The sequence below is a fragment of the Bos indicus genome, chromosome 21 (genome assembly GCF_029378745.1).
Source record: "Bos indicus isolate NIAB-ARS_2022 breed Sahiwal x Tharparkar chromosome 21, NIAB-ARS_B.indTharparkar_mat_pri_1.0, whole genome shotgun sequence".
NCBI lineage: Eukaryota > Metazoa > Chordata > Mammalia > Artiodactyla > Bovidae > Bos > Bos indicus.
The window spans coordinates 20,251,138-20,266,313 of NC_091780.1; the positions used below are offsets into that span (position 1 = coordinate 20,251,138).

Below are 15,176 nucleotides of genomic sequence, written 5' to 3' on the forward strand. Positions count from 1 at the left end.
AGCTCTCTGTATTGGCTTCTTCAGCGACAAGCAGCTGGGCCTGACTTGGGGGACAATGTTGAGTGTCCAGGCAGGAGTCAGGTCCCCAAGTCTCCAGCCCCTCCCTGTCTTCCTAGAGCAAGGAGCAGAGTGCCACTGGGAAGACAGGGTGGAGTACCATCTATTCCCAGGAAGATCTATAGGTCTTCTCCAGCAGCTGCCAAACTTGCTAGATTCAGGAACTAGCCCTGCCCCTCCCCACGCCTTGCTCACAGGGTGCTTTCACTTTCTGTTAAGAGAAGGAAACTGGCCTCTGAAGGAGCACAGAGCTCTTGACTGAGTGAGTAGAGGGGTGTGGGTCCCAGGAGCCCCCCTTCCCACCTGTTCGTGTGTATTCTTTGCTGTTTGGAACTTTGGGGCCAGTTGGACACTGCAGAAGTGGGAAATGGCTTGTTTGTGACTCTGTACCACTCTCTTCCCAAGGAAGAATTGCTTGTTTGTTTGAAATCTGTTCTGGGGGAGCCAGTGAAGTTGGGGGAAGGGACCTACATCTATCCCTTCTACAAGTCCACTGGCACGCATCTTGACAGATTGGCAAAACTAGAGGTATTGTTGCAAGAAGAGGGACCCTTTCCAGGGCTCGAAACTGTGCTCTCGTCTAACACTCGGAAATGAATTGTCGGAGGAGACACATGCGCTGACAAAGCAAGAGATTTTTATTGGGAAACAGCACCGGGGCGGAGAGCAGGAAGGTAAGGGGACCCAGGAGAACAGCTCTGCCACATGGCTCACAGTTTGGGTTTTATGGTGATGGGATTAGTCTCCGGGTTGTCCATAGCCAATCATTCTGATTCAGAGTCCTTCCTGGTGGTGCCCGCCTTGTTCAGCCAGGATGGATGCCAGAGAGAAGGATTGTGGAAGGTGGTCAGACACATGCTGTCTCCTTTCGACCTTTCCTGAACCCTTCTGGTTGGTGGTGGCTTCTTAGTTCCGTGTTTCTTACCGGGACCTCCTGTCGTAAGACAACTCATACAAGTGGTTACTAGGGTTCCTGAACGGGGTGGGTGGTTGTGTCAGTGTGGTTCCCCTAACAGTATGACCCTGTATCAAGAAAAAAGTGGTTTTCTACTTTTAATACAACCTTGCCCGTGTATGTCTTCAGTTGTGAAGAACATTGTTCCTGCATGGATCTCTAAGTTATTCCAGTATTTTGCAGTTAGAGCTCTTTTGTCAAGATCTGGTAAGTGGGAGGGAACTCCATGCGCAGGTCTTCCTGTTACTCCATAGTAAGGATTCTTCCAACAAGGGCACTAAATTAAAGGCAAAAAGGAAAGGAAACTGTGAAAAGCCTGCCACGTTCACAGAGGAGTCTGCAGGCAAGGGAGGGAGAAGATGGGGTCAGCTTTTTAGGGAACTGAATCCAGCCCCAGCTCTGTGGTTCCAGTCCTGATGCCCGAGGCCAGGGCATCTGCGCCCACCTCCCCCCAACTCCAGTCCCCAGAAGGAGGAGGGGTTCTAGTGTGTTGGCGGGACACAGCCTTAGCGTCACCACAGTGTGAGGAAGAAAGGAGGTCTGAAGCAGTTTCTCCTTTTAAGACGGGTCAGATCACTTGATTTGGCCAGAGTGTGTCCCCTGGGGTGGGGGTGGGGTGGGGGCGCGCCAGGGGTGGATTTCCACTGAGACGATTCCCTGCAGGAGCTTTCAGTGCAGGAGAAGAGTCAGTGGCTGACTCTTGATACAATCTTTTTCTCACTTCAGACCTACTAAACTGGAAAAAAACAAATCCTCTGAGTTGATGCACAAAAAAAGGTAGAAATGTTCATGAGTATTTTTTTCAAACCACCGTCCAACATGGGCTGATGCACAGACATGAGCGATGATTGTGTTCACAGTGGGGGAGCCGCACCTCGTCCCAGGCAAAGCCCAGCACTCATCTCTCGGTGTTTGGCTTCTTGAGGGATGATCGGACATCATCAGAGTTCAGTAACATGGGACGAGCTAAAGGGCCTCCAGAAGCTAAAAGAGGCAAAGCGGGACCCTCCCCTGGGGCATCAGAGACAGAGCAGCCCTGCTGACACCTTGTTTCAAATTGCTGACCTCCAGAACTGTGAGAGAACAGGTTTCTGCTGTTTTAAGCTGCCAGGCTTGTGATAATTTGTTGCAGATCTAGGAAACCAGATTTAATTTCCAGAAATGAAAAATATATTCTTTGTCATATTTTTAAGAAAATTTCTCAGAAAAACTTGCTGACCTCCTGCCCTATAGCATGGTGGTCACTTGGATCCCAGGATCCCTTGTCACATCCTATGTCCCCGTGTCTGAGACTCACAGGGGAGGGTCCACTGATGCCCAAGGAGCCAGGAGGGAAGGAAATAAGGGGATGGAGAGCACTAGGATCCCTGGAGAGGACCAGCTGCACCTGTCTGGGGCGGTGCAAAAGCAAGATGCTCTGGGAAGACGTGGTCTCATGTTGACAAAACAGGAAAAGAGATACAGATATTCCCTACAAACATGTATGCATGTATGTACAAACATGTATGCTTGTGTGTACACACATGTCTACACGTGATTTTACAGCATTTGAAATGTATTGAAGGCTGAGGTTGAGGTTGAGGACATGGATGCTCTCTGGATGGAGGGGTGGACGCTCCTGTGAGCAGGCAGGAAGCTTGGCCATGTCGAAGACAGGAAACCAGTCACAGGAGAGATGATAATAGTCTTGCTTTATGTCAGTTATACATGAGAATGAGAGAAATATAGAAAATACTAAACAGAGATGAGGATGGAAAACAATATAAAGAAAAGAGGCTAGCAGCTACTTATCTCCAGCAACCCCACTGCCAAGGGAACAAAATCAGGTGACACTGTATCTCCTGAGGCTTGAAAAGGAGCTGTAATCCGAATTTTCATGTGAAATTAAGACAATGTGCAGCCACCAAACACTCAGGGAAGAAATAGTAATGCTAGTGATTCTACATCATTTTTTCATGAAAACACTGATGGAAACTGTGGTGGAAACTGAACACATCAAGAGTCCACCTGCAGTGCAAACTGGCTTGCAGCCCCTGATCTGCAGCAAATCAAGCTGCATGTGCTGATGTTCAGAGCCAGGGCCTTCTGGGTCCTCTGTGAGGGGGGTGGGGAGGTAGCTGGCACAGATTGAGGGTTCCATGTGACAGGCTTTCTGATGAACCCGTCACATGCTTTTATTCATTTAATTGACACAAAATAGGTATAGAGACATTGAACAGAAGGGGGAAACTGAGGTTCTATTGAGTAGCTTGCCATGATCATCCAGCTATGAAGGCTCTACTCCTTGTCACTCTGAGTGTCCATCCCATCTCACCCTTCTCTGCCCTTCTGGCACTTCCTCATTCCTTCCTCTGTTCTGGCCATGACCTTCCCAGCTCACTGTCTTCTAGTCCACATGCCTGGCTGCTGGGCAGGCAGGGCTCAGCCACATCGGCTGTGCTCTGACAGGGGCACCATGTCCAGGCTCACAGATTAGAGTGGAGGAGGGGCTGCTGGAAGACTCAGACAAACTTCCACTTCCTGTTTTCCAGGGCACAGGCCTGACCCAGGGTCACGCGGTTGGAACCCCCATGCCTCCTCTTCTCCATATCCTCTCTCTGATGCATTCAATGGATTCAAAGCATTCAAGTTGTCTCTTATCGTAGGTGGAATTTCAGGGTGAGTTCAAGTAATTAAACTGGGATCAAACTGGGGTACAAAGAGCATGACAATCCCTCCTTCCCTCACCCCAGTGCTCCTTCCCACCCTGGCAGTGCCCACTAGGAGGCCAGCAGGCTCCAGGGCTCCCCTGCAATGGGGCTCAAGGAGCTTTGTGAGTCCAGGGAGGTTCTCAGGTTTTCTCTCTGTTTCTCTTTCCAGCCTCAGCTTGTCCCAGGGTTTATTATCAGCAAAGGCAACAAGGCCCATGATGGCAGGAAGCTGGCTGGGGCTCAGGCTGTTGGCCCTTCAGCCCTGGGGGCCTCTCAGCAAATAGTCCCTTGGAAACAGGGCGGCTGTCCCTGCGGAGGGGGCGGGCTGGGAGAGGCACACTCCCCCCACACACTGGACCCTGGAGGAGCCCCTGTATGAGCAGGACTACAGCTCTGGCTGGAGGGACTGTCTTGGGTGGTGACCTGGGAAATTCCGTGGTCTCCAGGGTCCCTGACACTCTGGCCATGTGTCCCTGTCACAGCCCTGAAACCCCTTCAGGCCCCTGTTCTCCTGTCTCAGTTCCAGTCCCGGCCCCTCCTCCATGGGAAGGTTGGCTCCATGCGTGCATCCCTTCTGGGTCAGAAGACCCCTACTGGGCTGCCTCAGGGCCCCTGGGACCCTGGGATCCCCCCAGTCATCTCCACTCTGCCCCCCGCCCCCGCCTCCACCCCAGTCCCGGGCTCATCCTCAGGGCTGGCCCCTCCCAGGGGTCCTGCAGGGGCCTCCTCTCTCAGCTCCTGCCCTTTAAAGGATTAGATTTGCACGTGGATGGCTGCTTTGGAGCTTAAAAAGCTGGCATTTTAACATTTCGTTCCTTGGTTCCTCCATGACACTCCACCTTGGAATCATGCTAGGTTGGGATACCCTGACCCAATGCAAAAGAGTGACATGTGAAAGCAAAATTGGGGAGGGGAGTCACAATAGTCCCTACTTCCCATTTCATCCTGTCCCCACGGCCTTGCTCTCACCCCATGGCTCCTCCCTGTTCACTTCTGAAGCTGCCCTCCTCCGGGTGGGGCTGTGTCCCCTCACATGGCAGCTTCTTCTAGTGATGGCTGCAGGGAGGAGAGGCCTGGATTCATGTATTTTCAGGTTGCTGTGGAAGGAGGCTGTGGCCCTGAAGTTGTGTTCTAGGCTTTGGTCCTGGGCTCCACCTAAGGGGATTTCTGCCATGTGTGCTGTAGAGCAAAGAGTTCATGCCCATGGCTTTGGTATATTTATCTGGGGTTCCAACTTCATGGTCATGCCATCTTAGGGAAGGACTTAATTCCCCTACCTTAGTTTTCTCATCTGTAAAATGGGGTTAGTCAAAAGGACACTCCATAGTCCCTTTTCTGAAACACTTGGGGTCAGATATTCTCTAGAATTCAGAATTTTCAGCTCCATACAGGTGACATAGTACATCTACTCTACATGACATCACACCCCACTGGGGTCTGAAAGCACCTTGTAATCATACACATTAGTGTTTTGGCAGCTGAACTTTTGAACAGTCACATTGAGTAAAATAAAAAAAGATCATAATTTGTCTCATGTCTCTTTGGGCCGAATTTTGTTACCAAACAATTTTTTAAATATTCATTTTCAATTTTGAGAGACTTGAAGGGTTGGGATTAAAGACAAGGACCATCCGTCTCTGTGTCTCCATAAATAATGGTCAGCTTAGAGAGATCCACAATGTTCATGGTTTGAGGCTAGACCACAACTAGCTGGGAGCTTTGGGATGAGACAAGTCTCCTGACAAGGCCAAGGGTGATGGGTGGGGAGAACCATTTGGAGCAGCTGTGCTCTTACCCGAGTGTCTGAGCCATCGGTTCCAACTCCACAGGTCCTGAGCCTCAGCCGTCACAGAGCCCTGAGGCGTTTGTAGGCGTCTGATCCTCTGGAGCCGGATCTTTCTTTGGTGGGTCCTCAGTGAAGACCACTGCCAGACCAGTGACTGTGACTTGCCAGACATTCATAACACCATGAGCACCAGGGCGACACTCCCATACTGGCTCTACGTGAACAGAGTGTTCTGGCTCCTCCGCGTGCCGCAGCTCTTCTCCACCTGCGTGGCATTCTCCTTGGTGGCTGACATGGGCATTTGGAGAGGGGACATAGGTAACTGGTTCATGTCCTGCTGGTGCATCTGTTTCATTGTGACCCTATTCATAGTCATAATTGAGTTAAACGATCTCCAGCCTCGCTTTCCTTTCTACTGGTACAACTTTCCCGTCACCTTTGCCTGCTATGCCGCCCTCATCTGCCTCTCAGCCTCCATCATCTACTCCATCGCCTACGTCCAGTTCCTGCCTGATGGCCCTGAGTGGGACCGGGCCGTCGCTGCCACTGCATTCTCCTGCATCGCGTCAGTGCTTTATGCCATAGAAATGGCGGGCGTATGGAACTTCTACAAGCTCAAGGAGATCCCCTGCTACGTGCACACCGTGCCCGGCCTGCTGAACGTGCCGGAGACCTTCGTTGCTGGTGTCATCTTTGCCTTCCTCAGCAACACCTCCCTATACCTGCACCAGCCGGCCCTGGTGTGGTGCGTGGCTGTGTACACGATCTGCTTCATCTCAGAAGCAGTAACCATCCTGTTGAATCTGGGCGAATGGGAGAACAGGCTGCCAATCCCCTTCCCCATTTTCCAACTTGTGCTCACCGTGTTCTCTGTCCTCCTCTACATCAGTGCTCTTGTCCTCTGGCTGCTCTACCAGTTCTATGAGGAGCTGGGCGGGCTGCCCCAGCGGTCCAGCGATGTGAGCTGCATTGACGACCTCATGTGCGCCTGGGACCAGCGCCTGGCTGTGGCTGTCCTGACAGCCATCAACTTGCTGATTTACGTGGCTGAGCTGGGGTACTGGGCCCGCCGGTCTCTGTAGGGACTTAGGACCAGCCTGGAGACTCCCGATCCTCTGCTCACAGGAGATATCCTCACTGAGCTCTGACGTCCTCTGATGCCCTCTTCCTGGCTCCCCTTTCCCTCCTCACATCTTTCCCCATGCATCTCATTCTCTTTTCTGTTCCTCTGTCTCCTTCCTGTCTTGTGTGGTTGCCCACATTCTCTTTTGCTTCTCTCATTTTTTCTATATTTTCTATTTTTTGGCCCTTTTCTGGTTTTCTTGTCTGTGTCCTGACCACCTCTCCCCATTTTCCTTCTTCTGATCCATCAGGGACCTGAGACTCCTTCCTTCTGTGTCCACCGCCCCCTCCCGCCTCCTAAGGTGCGGACTCCACAGCACACAACCCTCTGTGCAGCTGTTCACACCCTGGGCCTCCGGAGGGGCCTCATTGCCAAAGTGTGTCTGTCCCCCTGGGGGTAATAGTTGGTGTGTTTATGGGGGGTGTATGAGTGTTGGGGGTAGGTAGGTCCTCATTTCTGTTAGTGGAGGGGGCTGTACAGTGCACCTCCCCTTTAAGTTAAATAAAATCTCTAGAGGTCAATAATGTCAAGTGGACAGGAAACTTGAAGCAGAGACCTTAGATTGAGACCCAACCTGTTGCACAACCCCACCAGAGATTGACTGGAGAATTTTCCCAGGCTTACTAATTATCTGCTGCCTAGAGGGTGTCTTAACAGAAGTGTCTTAACCAATCCAGCTCCTCTCTGGGCAAAGTAAAAAGGATCTAGGGAAAAAAAGCACAAGGTCTTGCAGACACCTGTCTGCAGTGTTGGTGAGGGATGGTGATGCAGCCCTCCTGCCTCGGTGATCAAAGCAGTAGGTCCTTCCTCTGCAGGGAGAAGAGCATGGTCCTGCCAGCCTTAAAGGGGATGTTAGCTTGCTATTCTTTTTTCCTATTCTTTTCTTTTTTCTGATCAAGACAGCAAAAATTAGTAGGTGACCCTATTTGTAAAGGGGGAAAGTTTCTTTTCAAATTTTCTTCAGTGGGCAGTTTGAGGAGGTAGCATTTGACAGCATTGACAATGCTGATGTCATTGTCATAGAAACTGCATGGCTTGAGTATGTGGTGCACACACATATGCTGAAGCATAATGTGATCTATATAAATACATATAGTTTAGAAAAACTCCACAGAGCTTTTCGTGTCCATCATTGTCTCTGCTCAATCACATAGTCTGTTTCTTAATCACAGAGAAAGACTTGTACCCCTTCCCACATTTATAGTGTCCTTTTCAATTTCAATATAAAGATGAAGGAAAACAAAGAAAAACTTCCACAAAATCCAAATATTCCAATTGCCCCAAATTTGCCTAGGGCTCAGAAGGATCCTATCCAATTTCACCCTCACCCAAACCTGGGTTTCGTGGAGCCCCTTCCACTGATGCCCCACCCACACCTGGATGAGACCCTGGGTCACAGGTGGCCCAGCCTGGGACACAAGAGGTTAGGCCCACCCCAGTGCCAGCTTCCTGTGCCTGAACCCTTAAAGGGGCCAGGAAAGCCCCTGGACACCTCTCTTTAAGGGTGTGTGCCTGTGTGCACAGGCTCAGTGGGTGTTTGTGTCTCTGTGTGTACCTGTATATGTGCCCATGGGTTCCACTGCACTGAGGCCAGTAGCAGTTTGTTTATAGGAACTGGTGACTGGGAAGGCACCGAAAGGCCTCTTCCTCTCTTCCTCTCAAATGCAAAGCCTCAGAGCCCAGCATCCTGGTGTCACCAGGCCCAGAGGGACCCGGCAAGCAGAGCTGTGGGAGAGGGGCGGGGAAGGACCCCCGCTGCTGCCCCTCAGTCCTGTGCTGGGAGGAAGCCTGGGATCTTCACCCACAGGCAGGTGCAGTGGAGGGGGAGGGCTCCCAGGAGGCAGTTTCCATGGCCGGTAAAACTTAAGAAGCAATGAAAAAGACTTGCTATTTTAAGACAAGACAAGAAAAATTTAAACATAAATATTTTCTCTGCCCATTTGAACCTTCTCCCTCCCCTCTGGTGTGCACTGTGTATTTGCATTGTGTATAAAACCTACCTTCACAAGGGCAGAAACACCTGCTCCACCATAAAGATCAATATTTCTGTTCTGGGCCCAGCCATGTAACTCCTTAGAAAATACTACTGCTTACAAATGACCTTATTAATGTCACTACTTTATTACTTCTATTCTTCCTGTTTGACAAGATTCTTGTTTCTTGCTTTCACAATGTGTTATTGAGCCCCTGAAAAAACTAATGATTAACTGACTTGAAACGATTGACCTGATGTATAATTCTAAGACCACTGATTGTAATAGTGTGACTCTGGATATGGGAAGAAGCAACAGGAGGGAATCATTTCCTGGAGCTGACAGACTAGTAAGACAGTTGGTCCAGAGGATTTTGGCTACTGTTACCAAGACTAGACGAGTAATTGCTTGCTGAGTAGCCTATCAATGAAATCTTTACCTGACCAGGGAATGAGCATTCCTAGCATCCTAGGGCAAATTGGTCAAAAACACCTCCTAAACTTTAGCTGAAATAAGACAGAAACAAATGGAGAATATTGAGTAGTAAAAAATGTTGCCCACCACTGGGTTCTACAAGAATCAAGTCATTAACCACTGCAGTCACTGACCTATCCTGAAAGTAAGCTACCCTGAAATGAATTCAGGGTGGAAATCAGGGAGAAGCACTTTATGTTGTAGCAAGACTGGCAGAACCAGAAAGAAACCAGAAGAAGATAGATATTTTTAGGAGAAATTTTTATGAACCCAGTTTCTTGCATCTTCCCATACTTAGAAAAACACTAAATCCTTAACTCTGGTATCTGATCGTTTCGAAGAACCATAACTTGGCTAAGATGTATGCTTGGTTGCATGTACCCAAATCACACACATACTGTCTCCAACCCTTAACTCTTCAGCACAGTTCTCACAGCTTTCTGAAAGACTGTCTCCCTGGTTATAATTCTTTGTTGATTTGAGTAAAACTTTTCACTTCTTTTTGAGTTGACAATTGATGAATTTTTTTACTGATATGAGCATGTATGCATTTATCTCTTGCAAGTTCAGTGCAAGAACTCTCATTTTCTTACATTTTCCTGAATCAGACGAAACACAAACTCCCTCCCAGAGAGGGAGGTGATGAGGTTGAAGAGGTATAAAATGGTCTGAGCTTGCAAAGCTTTGGAGGTGACATTTTAAAAGTTTGTGTTTCATCTTAAGATAACAAAGAGAACCCACCAGAGTTATTTCAGTTTGCATTCAGCACAAGCAGACATTGAGGAAAAGAATGGAAATAGACAAAGCAGCTAGAAGCTAATCACAGGAGTGCAGGTGAGGGGATGGATGGATCTCAGGTTCATCTTTGTTCAAGGCTGCCTTTCACCGGGAACCCCTCTGTCCCTGGCCCCTCACATCATTGTCTCTGACCTTCACACCAGCCTTAGGAGAGTTATATAATCTCCAGTCTACAGATGAGAAACTAGAACCTCAACAGGGCTAGAGCTCAGGACCTTCCAGCCCTGGAGTCACTGAGCAGGGCCTGATCTCCAGTCTCTGCCCACCAGGTCCTGTCCTTCCTGTGGCTGCACCTCAGGCCAGGCTCCTGGGGCTTCCAAACAGCAGGGGAGCCCCAGCTGTGATCTCGGTCGTCCAGCCTTTCTTTCACTTAGAGGACAGATGCTAGTCACATAGAGAGAATTCTTATTACAAAGCCACCCTTCCTTTCTGTAGACTCCAGTGAGTCCCGGTGCAGTGGGACTGAACCAGTAGGCTTGCCAGCTCCCCCTTAGCCTGAGCTCTTGAGACAGAGGATCCTGGGTGGGGGAGGTCTGTCAAGTGGAACAACTCCAGCCTCCACTGAGGGACCCCATGGATGAAAAGCTGGGACTGACTGGCAGGGTGATCTCTGCACCCCTGTCCTTCTAGTGAAAGTGAGTCACTCAGTTGTGTCTGACTCTTTGTGACCCTGTGGACTATATAGTCCATAGAATTCTCTTCGACCAGAATACTGGAGTGGGTATAGCCTTTCCCTTCTCCAGGGGATCTTACCAGCCCAGGGATCGAACCCAGGTCTCCCACATTGCAGGCAGATTCTTTACTGGCTGAGCCACAAGGGAAGCCCAAGAATACTAGAGTGAGTAGCTTATCCCTTTTCCAGCAGATCTTCCTGAACCAGGAATCAAACTGGGGTCTCCTGCATTGCAGGCAGATTCTTTACCAACTGAGCTATCAGGGAAGCCCCCTGTCTCTCTATCCCAGCCCTAAACCCTGGGGATAGGTGGACATGAAGAGATGAAGACACTCCATCTTGACAGAGGGACAAGCTCAGGGCTCTAAACAAGATCCTGATAGGTGTCCCTGGAGCTCCAGGACCTGGGAACAGAGGGTGGCTGTTCTTCACAGACATGAGCAGCTGGGCTGAAAGGCATCTGCCAAGGGTAACTGACCCTGCATTGAGCCAGAAGCAGGAGGCAGGGTTAGAGATTTGAAAGCTCTTCCTCTGGGAATCCTGGTTCCACTCCTTCCAAGAAAGCCTAAAACTCTAGAAGAAACCCCGGCTGAGAGGCAGGAATCCTGGGGTCATCTTCCACACCAGGCTGCAACACTGCCCCAGGCCTCTCCCAACCTCAGCTCATTGGCTGAGAGAGGGCATCTAGAGGTCCCTGGAGCCGCCCCTAACCAAATTGGAGACCCAGCCCCTCACGCCTCCTGCCAGAGTGTCCCTCAGGCTGGCTCTCCCTGCAAGTCAGCCTGGGGGAGAGATGGTCCAAGGACTCCACCTGGTGGCCACTCCACAGCCAGACACAGAGCTGCCTACAGCAGAGACCCCTGAGAAGTCAAGCTGCACCTCCCTGCCCTCTCACACTGGTTCCCAGGTTCTCACACTGGTTCCCAGGTGTCATAGGTGGGAATGCAAAGCACCAGCTCTGGAAATCTGTCTGAATGAAAAGCACTGGCATTGCTGTCAGATGGGCCTGGATTTGAATTCCTTGGGTTCTTAACTTTACCTGGAGCCCCTCATCCCTGCAGTGGGCTATTTGGGACATGTCCTGTGGAGCTGTGCCCCCTCTCTGCATGAACAGGCAGCCCAGGGAGATGGCAGGGGCGAGGCTGGACCAGTCACCAGAATCCCTCTGGAGGTGCTCAGTTCTTAGGCCAGTTGCTAATCCGTGGCTGCACATCATGGTTGCCTGATGTGGCAGTGCTTCTCAAAGTGTGGTCCTCGGACCAGCAGAACATCAACAGGAAATTATTGGGAATGCAGATGCCTAGGTTCCACCCCAGACCTGCTGAGTCAGAAACTCTGGGATGGGGCCCAGAAGCCCCCCAGGTGATGCTGATCCTGGTCCAGTGTGAGAACACGATGCTCAAATACCAAGGTGCTGAGAAAGCCCCTCAGGGCATTCCAGGGTGTTAGGCACTGGAAACATCTGAAGGTCAACAGGGCCACCCTACCCCCACCCATCTGCCTCACTCCCCACCCCCAGGGATTCTGGTTCCTTGGAGCTGAAGCAGGACCCAGACACAGATCTAAATAGCAACATGCAGCTGATCCTAATGTGAGTCGCTGCTCTGGTATGGACACTTCCTTACGTACACTGTGCATGCTCTTCCTTTAGAGGCCAGGCCCTGCAGCACAGGACAGGTGCACTCTGCTAGGTCACTGGACTGTGCAGAGAATAATCACCAGATATTGACATTTAGTGGTAGCTTGAGCTATGACATGCATGGTGCTGGATGACTTGTATGTAATATCTCAGAAGAGCCCAGCGAATTGTTAGATTTTCCTGCTTTACAGGTCTAAAAACTGAAGCACAGAGAGGTTAAGTCCTTAGTCACACAGCTACTAAATGACAGAATCAGATTTCCAACCTATTTTTCTCAGACTTCAGAGTACACCACTTTTGCTTCCTTTTTTTACAAACAAGAGCAGGAATGAGGTACTGAAGGTCACCATGCGGGGCATCCATCACTCCTGCTGTACTTTTGCCTGGAAGCTCCCTAGTGCTGGGGCATCAACTTCAAGATGTGATGAATGGACCTCGGAGCTGGGTATCACCTCAGGAAATAATGCCTCCTGCCTGGGCATAGGTGTAGTTGGGAAAGGAAGGTGAGGTTTCATCCTGGACTCACAGGATTCAGGGTGTTAAGGAATTTGACACTTGCCCCTACCTTCTGCAATAGCTATTATGGAGAAAGAATCCAAGAAAGCACAGATATGCTGTGTGTATATGTCATAACTCAAAAAGCATCTGTACTGTGAGGACAAGCACAAAACCGCAAATCAACTATATTCTAACACAGCAAAGCATGAGATTACAGGACAGGAAAGGAAATGAAAGCAATATCTATTTCATTTCCCTCTTGCCTCCCTAACTTGGGCTCCTACCCCATCCCTGGAGCCTGAGGAGGCTTGGTTCCTGTGGCTGGACTCGGAGCATCACGACACTGGGAAGTGTGCCCTTAATTTTGATTCCTGTGACACTGGTATTGTGTGATTCCCTCTGGCTAGGACCACAAGTCAGCAGGGCCCATGGGTGGGAGCCCAGGACCAAACTCGAGCTCTGGGACCCAGGACTCAGCTGCAGGTCTTCCTTCCACAGAAACCTGAAGACACACATGTCCTGGCCTGTCCTCCCTGCAGCATCACTAGCAGGAGCTGCCATCTGAGGGGACACAGCCCCACCCAGAGGAGTGGGATCAGAGATTAACAGGGAGGAACCATGGAATGAGAGCAAGGCCATGGGGACAAGATGACATGGGAAGTAGAAACTATTCTGAATCACCTCCCCTAATTTTGCCTTAACATGTGGTTCTTCTCCACTGGAACAGGGGACACCCACCCAGCATGACTCCAAGATGGAGCATCATGGGGGAACCACAGAATAAATTAACATAATGTTTGACTCTTAAGCTCTAAAGATGCCATCCAGATGGGAGTCTGGCAGTAGTCCTACCTGTGAGGATTCTCCTGGCCTGGGAGACTGGTTAGCAGCTTCCAAGCTGGAAGAAGGGATTGGAAATGAACAGGGATGCTCTGTCTGATGCTGATGTGGAGGTTTTCAGGGCATCTCAGGGAGGGGGTGATGATGGATGGATGATCAGACCCCTTTTAAGGGCAGGAGCTGAAAGAGGAGACCCCTGCAGGACTCCTGGGAGGGGCCAGCCCTGAGGATGCTCCACGAACTGGGGTGGGCGGGGAGCAGAGTGGAAATGACTGGGGGGACCCCAGGGTCCCAGTGGCCCTGGGGCAGCCCAGTGGGTGTCTTCTGACCCAGGAAAAGTCACCCTCCTCCAGGTCCGCTGGTGCTGGGGTCCCCAGCTGAAGCCTCTGAGAGTACAGCCTCCTGGGCACCTCAGCAGGGAGCGGTGCCCCAGGTTGGGATGAGTCTGAAACAGAGGGTGAAGTGTTAAGGGGAAGTAGCAGTGAGACAGGCCTTGCGTGTTTGCTCAGGCACGTTACACTCTTAATTCACAGCCCAGGAAGTCAATTTCCAAAGTCTCAGCTTGCCTGCCATTTCCTTCTCCAGGGGATCTTCCTGACCCAGGAATCGAACCCGAGTCTCCCTCATTGAGGGCAGACTCTTTACCGTCTGAGCCACCAGGGAATCCCTAAGAACCAGAGTTGGCACGAAACAGTGCTGCCTCCTTGTGGACATTACCTGAAACTACAACTTGAGCACAGATAATGCCACCTCCAACTGACAAGGACTTTGGGAATGCTGACGACCGCAGCACTCAGGAAAGGCCCTGGGGAAGATATTGCAGAAATAAATTCCAAACACAGCTGACTTTCAAGAAGACAACTGCAACAGGTAAATTTTCCTCATGCCCTTTAAGGAAATAAAAAAAAAAAACTCAGACACAGGACAAGATGCTCAGCATCCCTACTTATAGGAAAAATGACAAAACTACACAAATACCACTATACGGTCAGAACGGCCAACAATCTGCATCTCCCCCAAAATAATAAAATTTCAAGTTAACTACAGCCTCTGACATTCCCAAACTTGGAGTATATCCCCAGAAAACCATCTTTCAAAAAGACACATGCACCCCAGCGTTCACTGCAGCACTGCTCACAGCAGCCGAGACACAGAACCACAAAGTGTCACCCACAGCTTAAAGCTTAAACAAGATGGGAAAATATTTGCCACAGACTATTACTCAGCCATAAAAACCACACCTGAAATTATGAAATTATGTGATTGGTCATCACAAAGGTGAACCTTAGAGGATCATACACTAAATGAAATCAGCCGGACAAAGGAAGAAAATACCAGATGAAGAATCTCCAGGGCAACATAAAAAAAGATTAAAAAAAAAAAAAAGGAACTAATTCATAGCTCAAAAGAAGCCTCTGAGAATTCAAACACAGAATTTTTTTTAAAGTTAAGGACCAGGTTGTATTCATAGGGGCTTGGGACTGACAAATACACAGAAATCCACTACTTCAGCATATACACCGAAATCTGTATCTGTAATAGAAGATCCATGAGGATTATCTCCTTCCCTCATTCCTTCCTTTGACATACACACACACAAAAATCTGTGTCTCTAATAGATACTGCACAAGGATCTGATATTCAGCAAATGGAACTTTCCTTTACCTTCT

The 15,176-nt window shown here is 49.8% G+C and overlaps 1 protein-coding gene across 5 annotated transcripts; it reads left to right on the forward strand.

Annotated features, from left to right (window-relative positions):
* The first annotated feature begins 259 nt into the window (after positions 1–259).
* On the forward strand, positions 260–9,572 carry LOC109575609 (myeloid-associated differentiation marker-like). Of its 5 annotated transcripts, XM_019983853.2 has the most exons (4): positions 287–319; positions 570–731; positions 3,544–3,670; positions 5,532–9,572. In XM_019983853.2, the coding sequence occupies exon 4, from the start codon at positions 5,671–5,673 to the stop codon at positions 6,568–6,570; it is 900 nt and encodes a 299-aa protein (XP_019839412.1). In that variant the 5' UTR covers positions 287–319; positions 570–731; positions 3,544–3,670; positions 5,532–5,670; the 3' UTR covers positions 6,571–9,572. The 5 variants fall into 5 exon arrangements, with proteins under 5 accessions (XP_019839415.1, XP_019839411.1, XP_070631198.1 ...); XM_019983852.2 differs by lacking the exon at positions 570–731 and having other exon boundaries at positions 266–319; XM_070775097.1 differs by having other exon boundaries at positions 276–731.
* The last annotated feature ends 5,604 nt before the right edge of the window (positions 9,573–15,176 follow it).

Coding starts and splice junctions, on each gene's coding strand:
- LOC109575609 (XM_019983856.2), top strand. CDS start 5,671: ATGAGCACCAGGGCGACACTCCCATACTGGCTCTACGTGAACAGAGTG.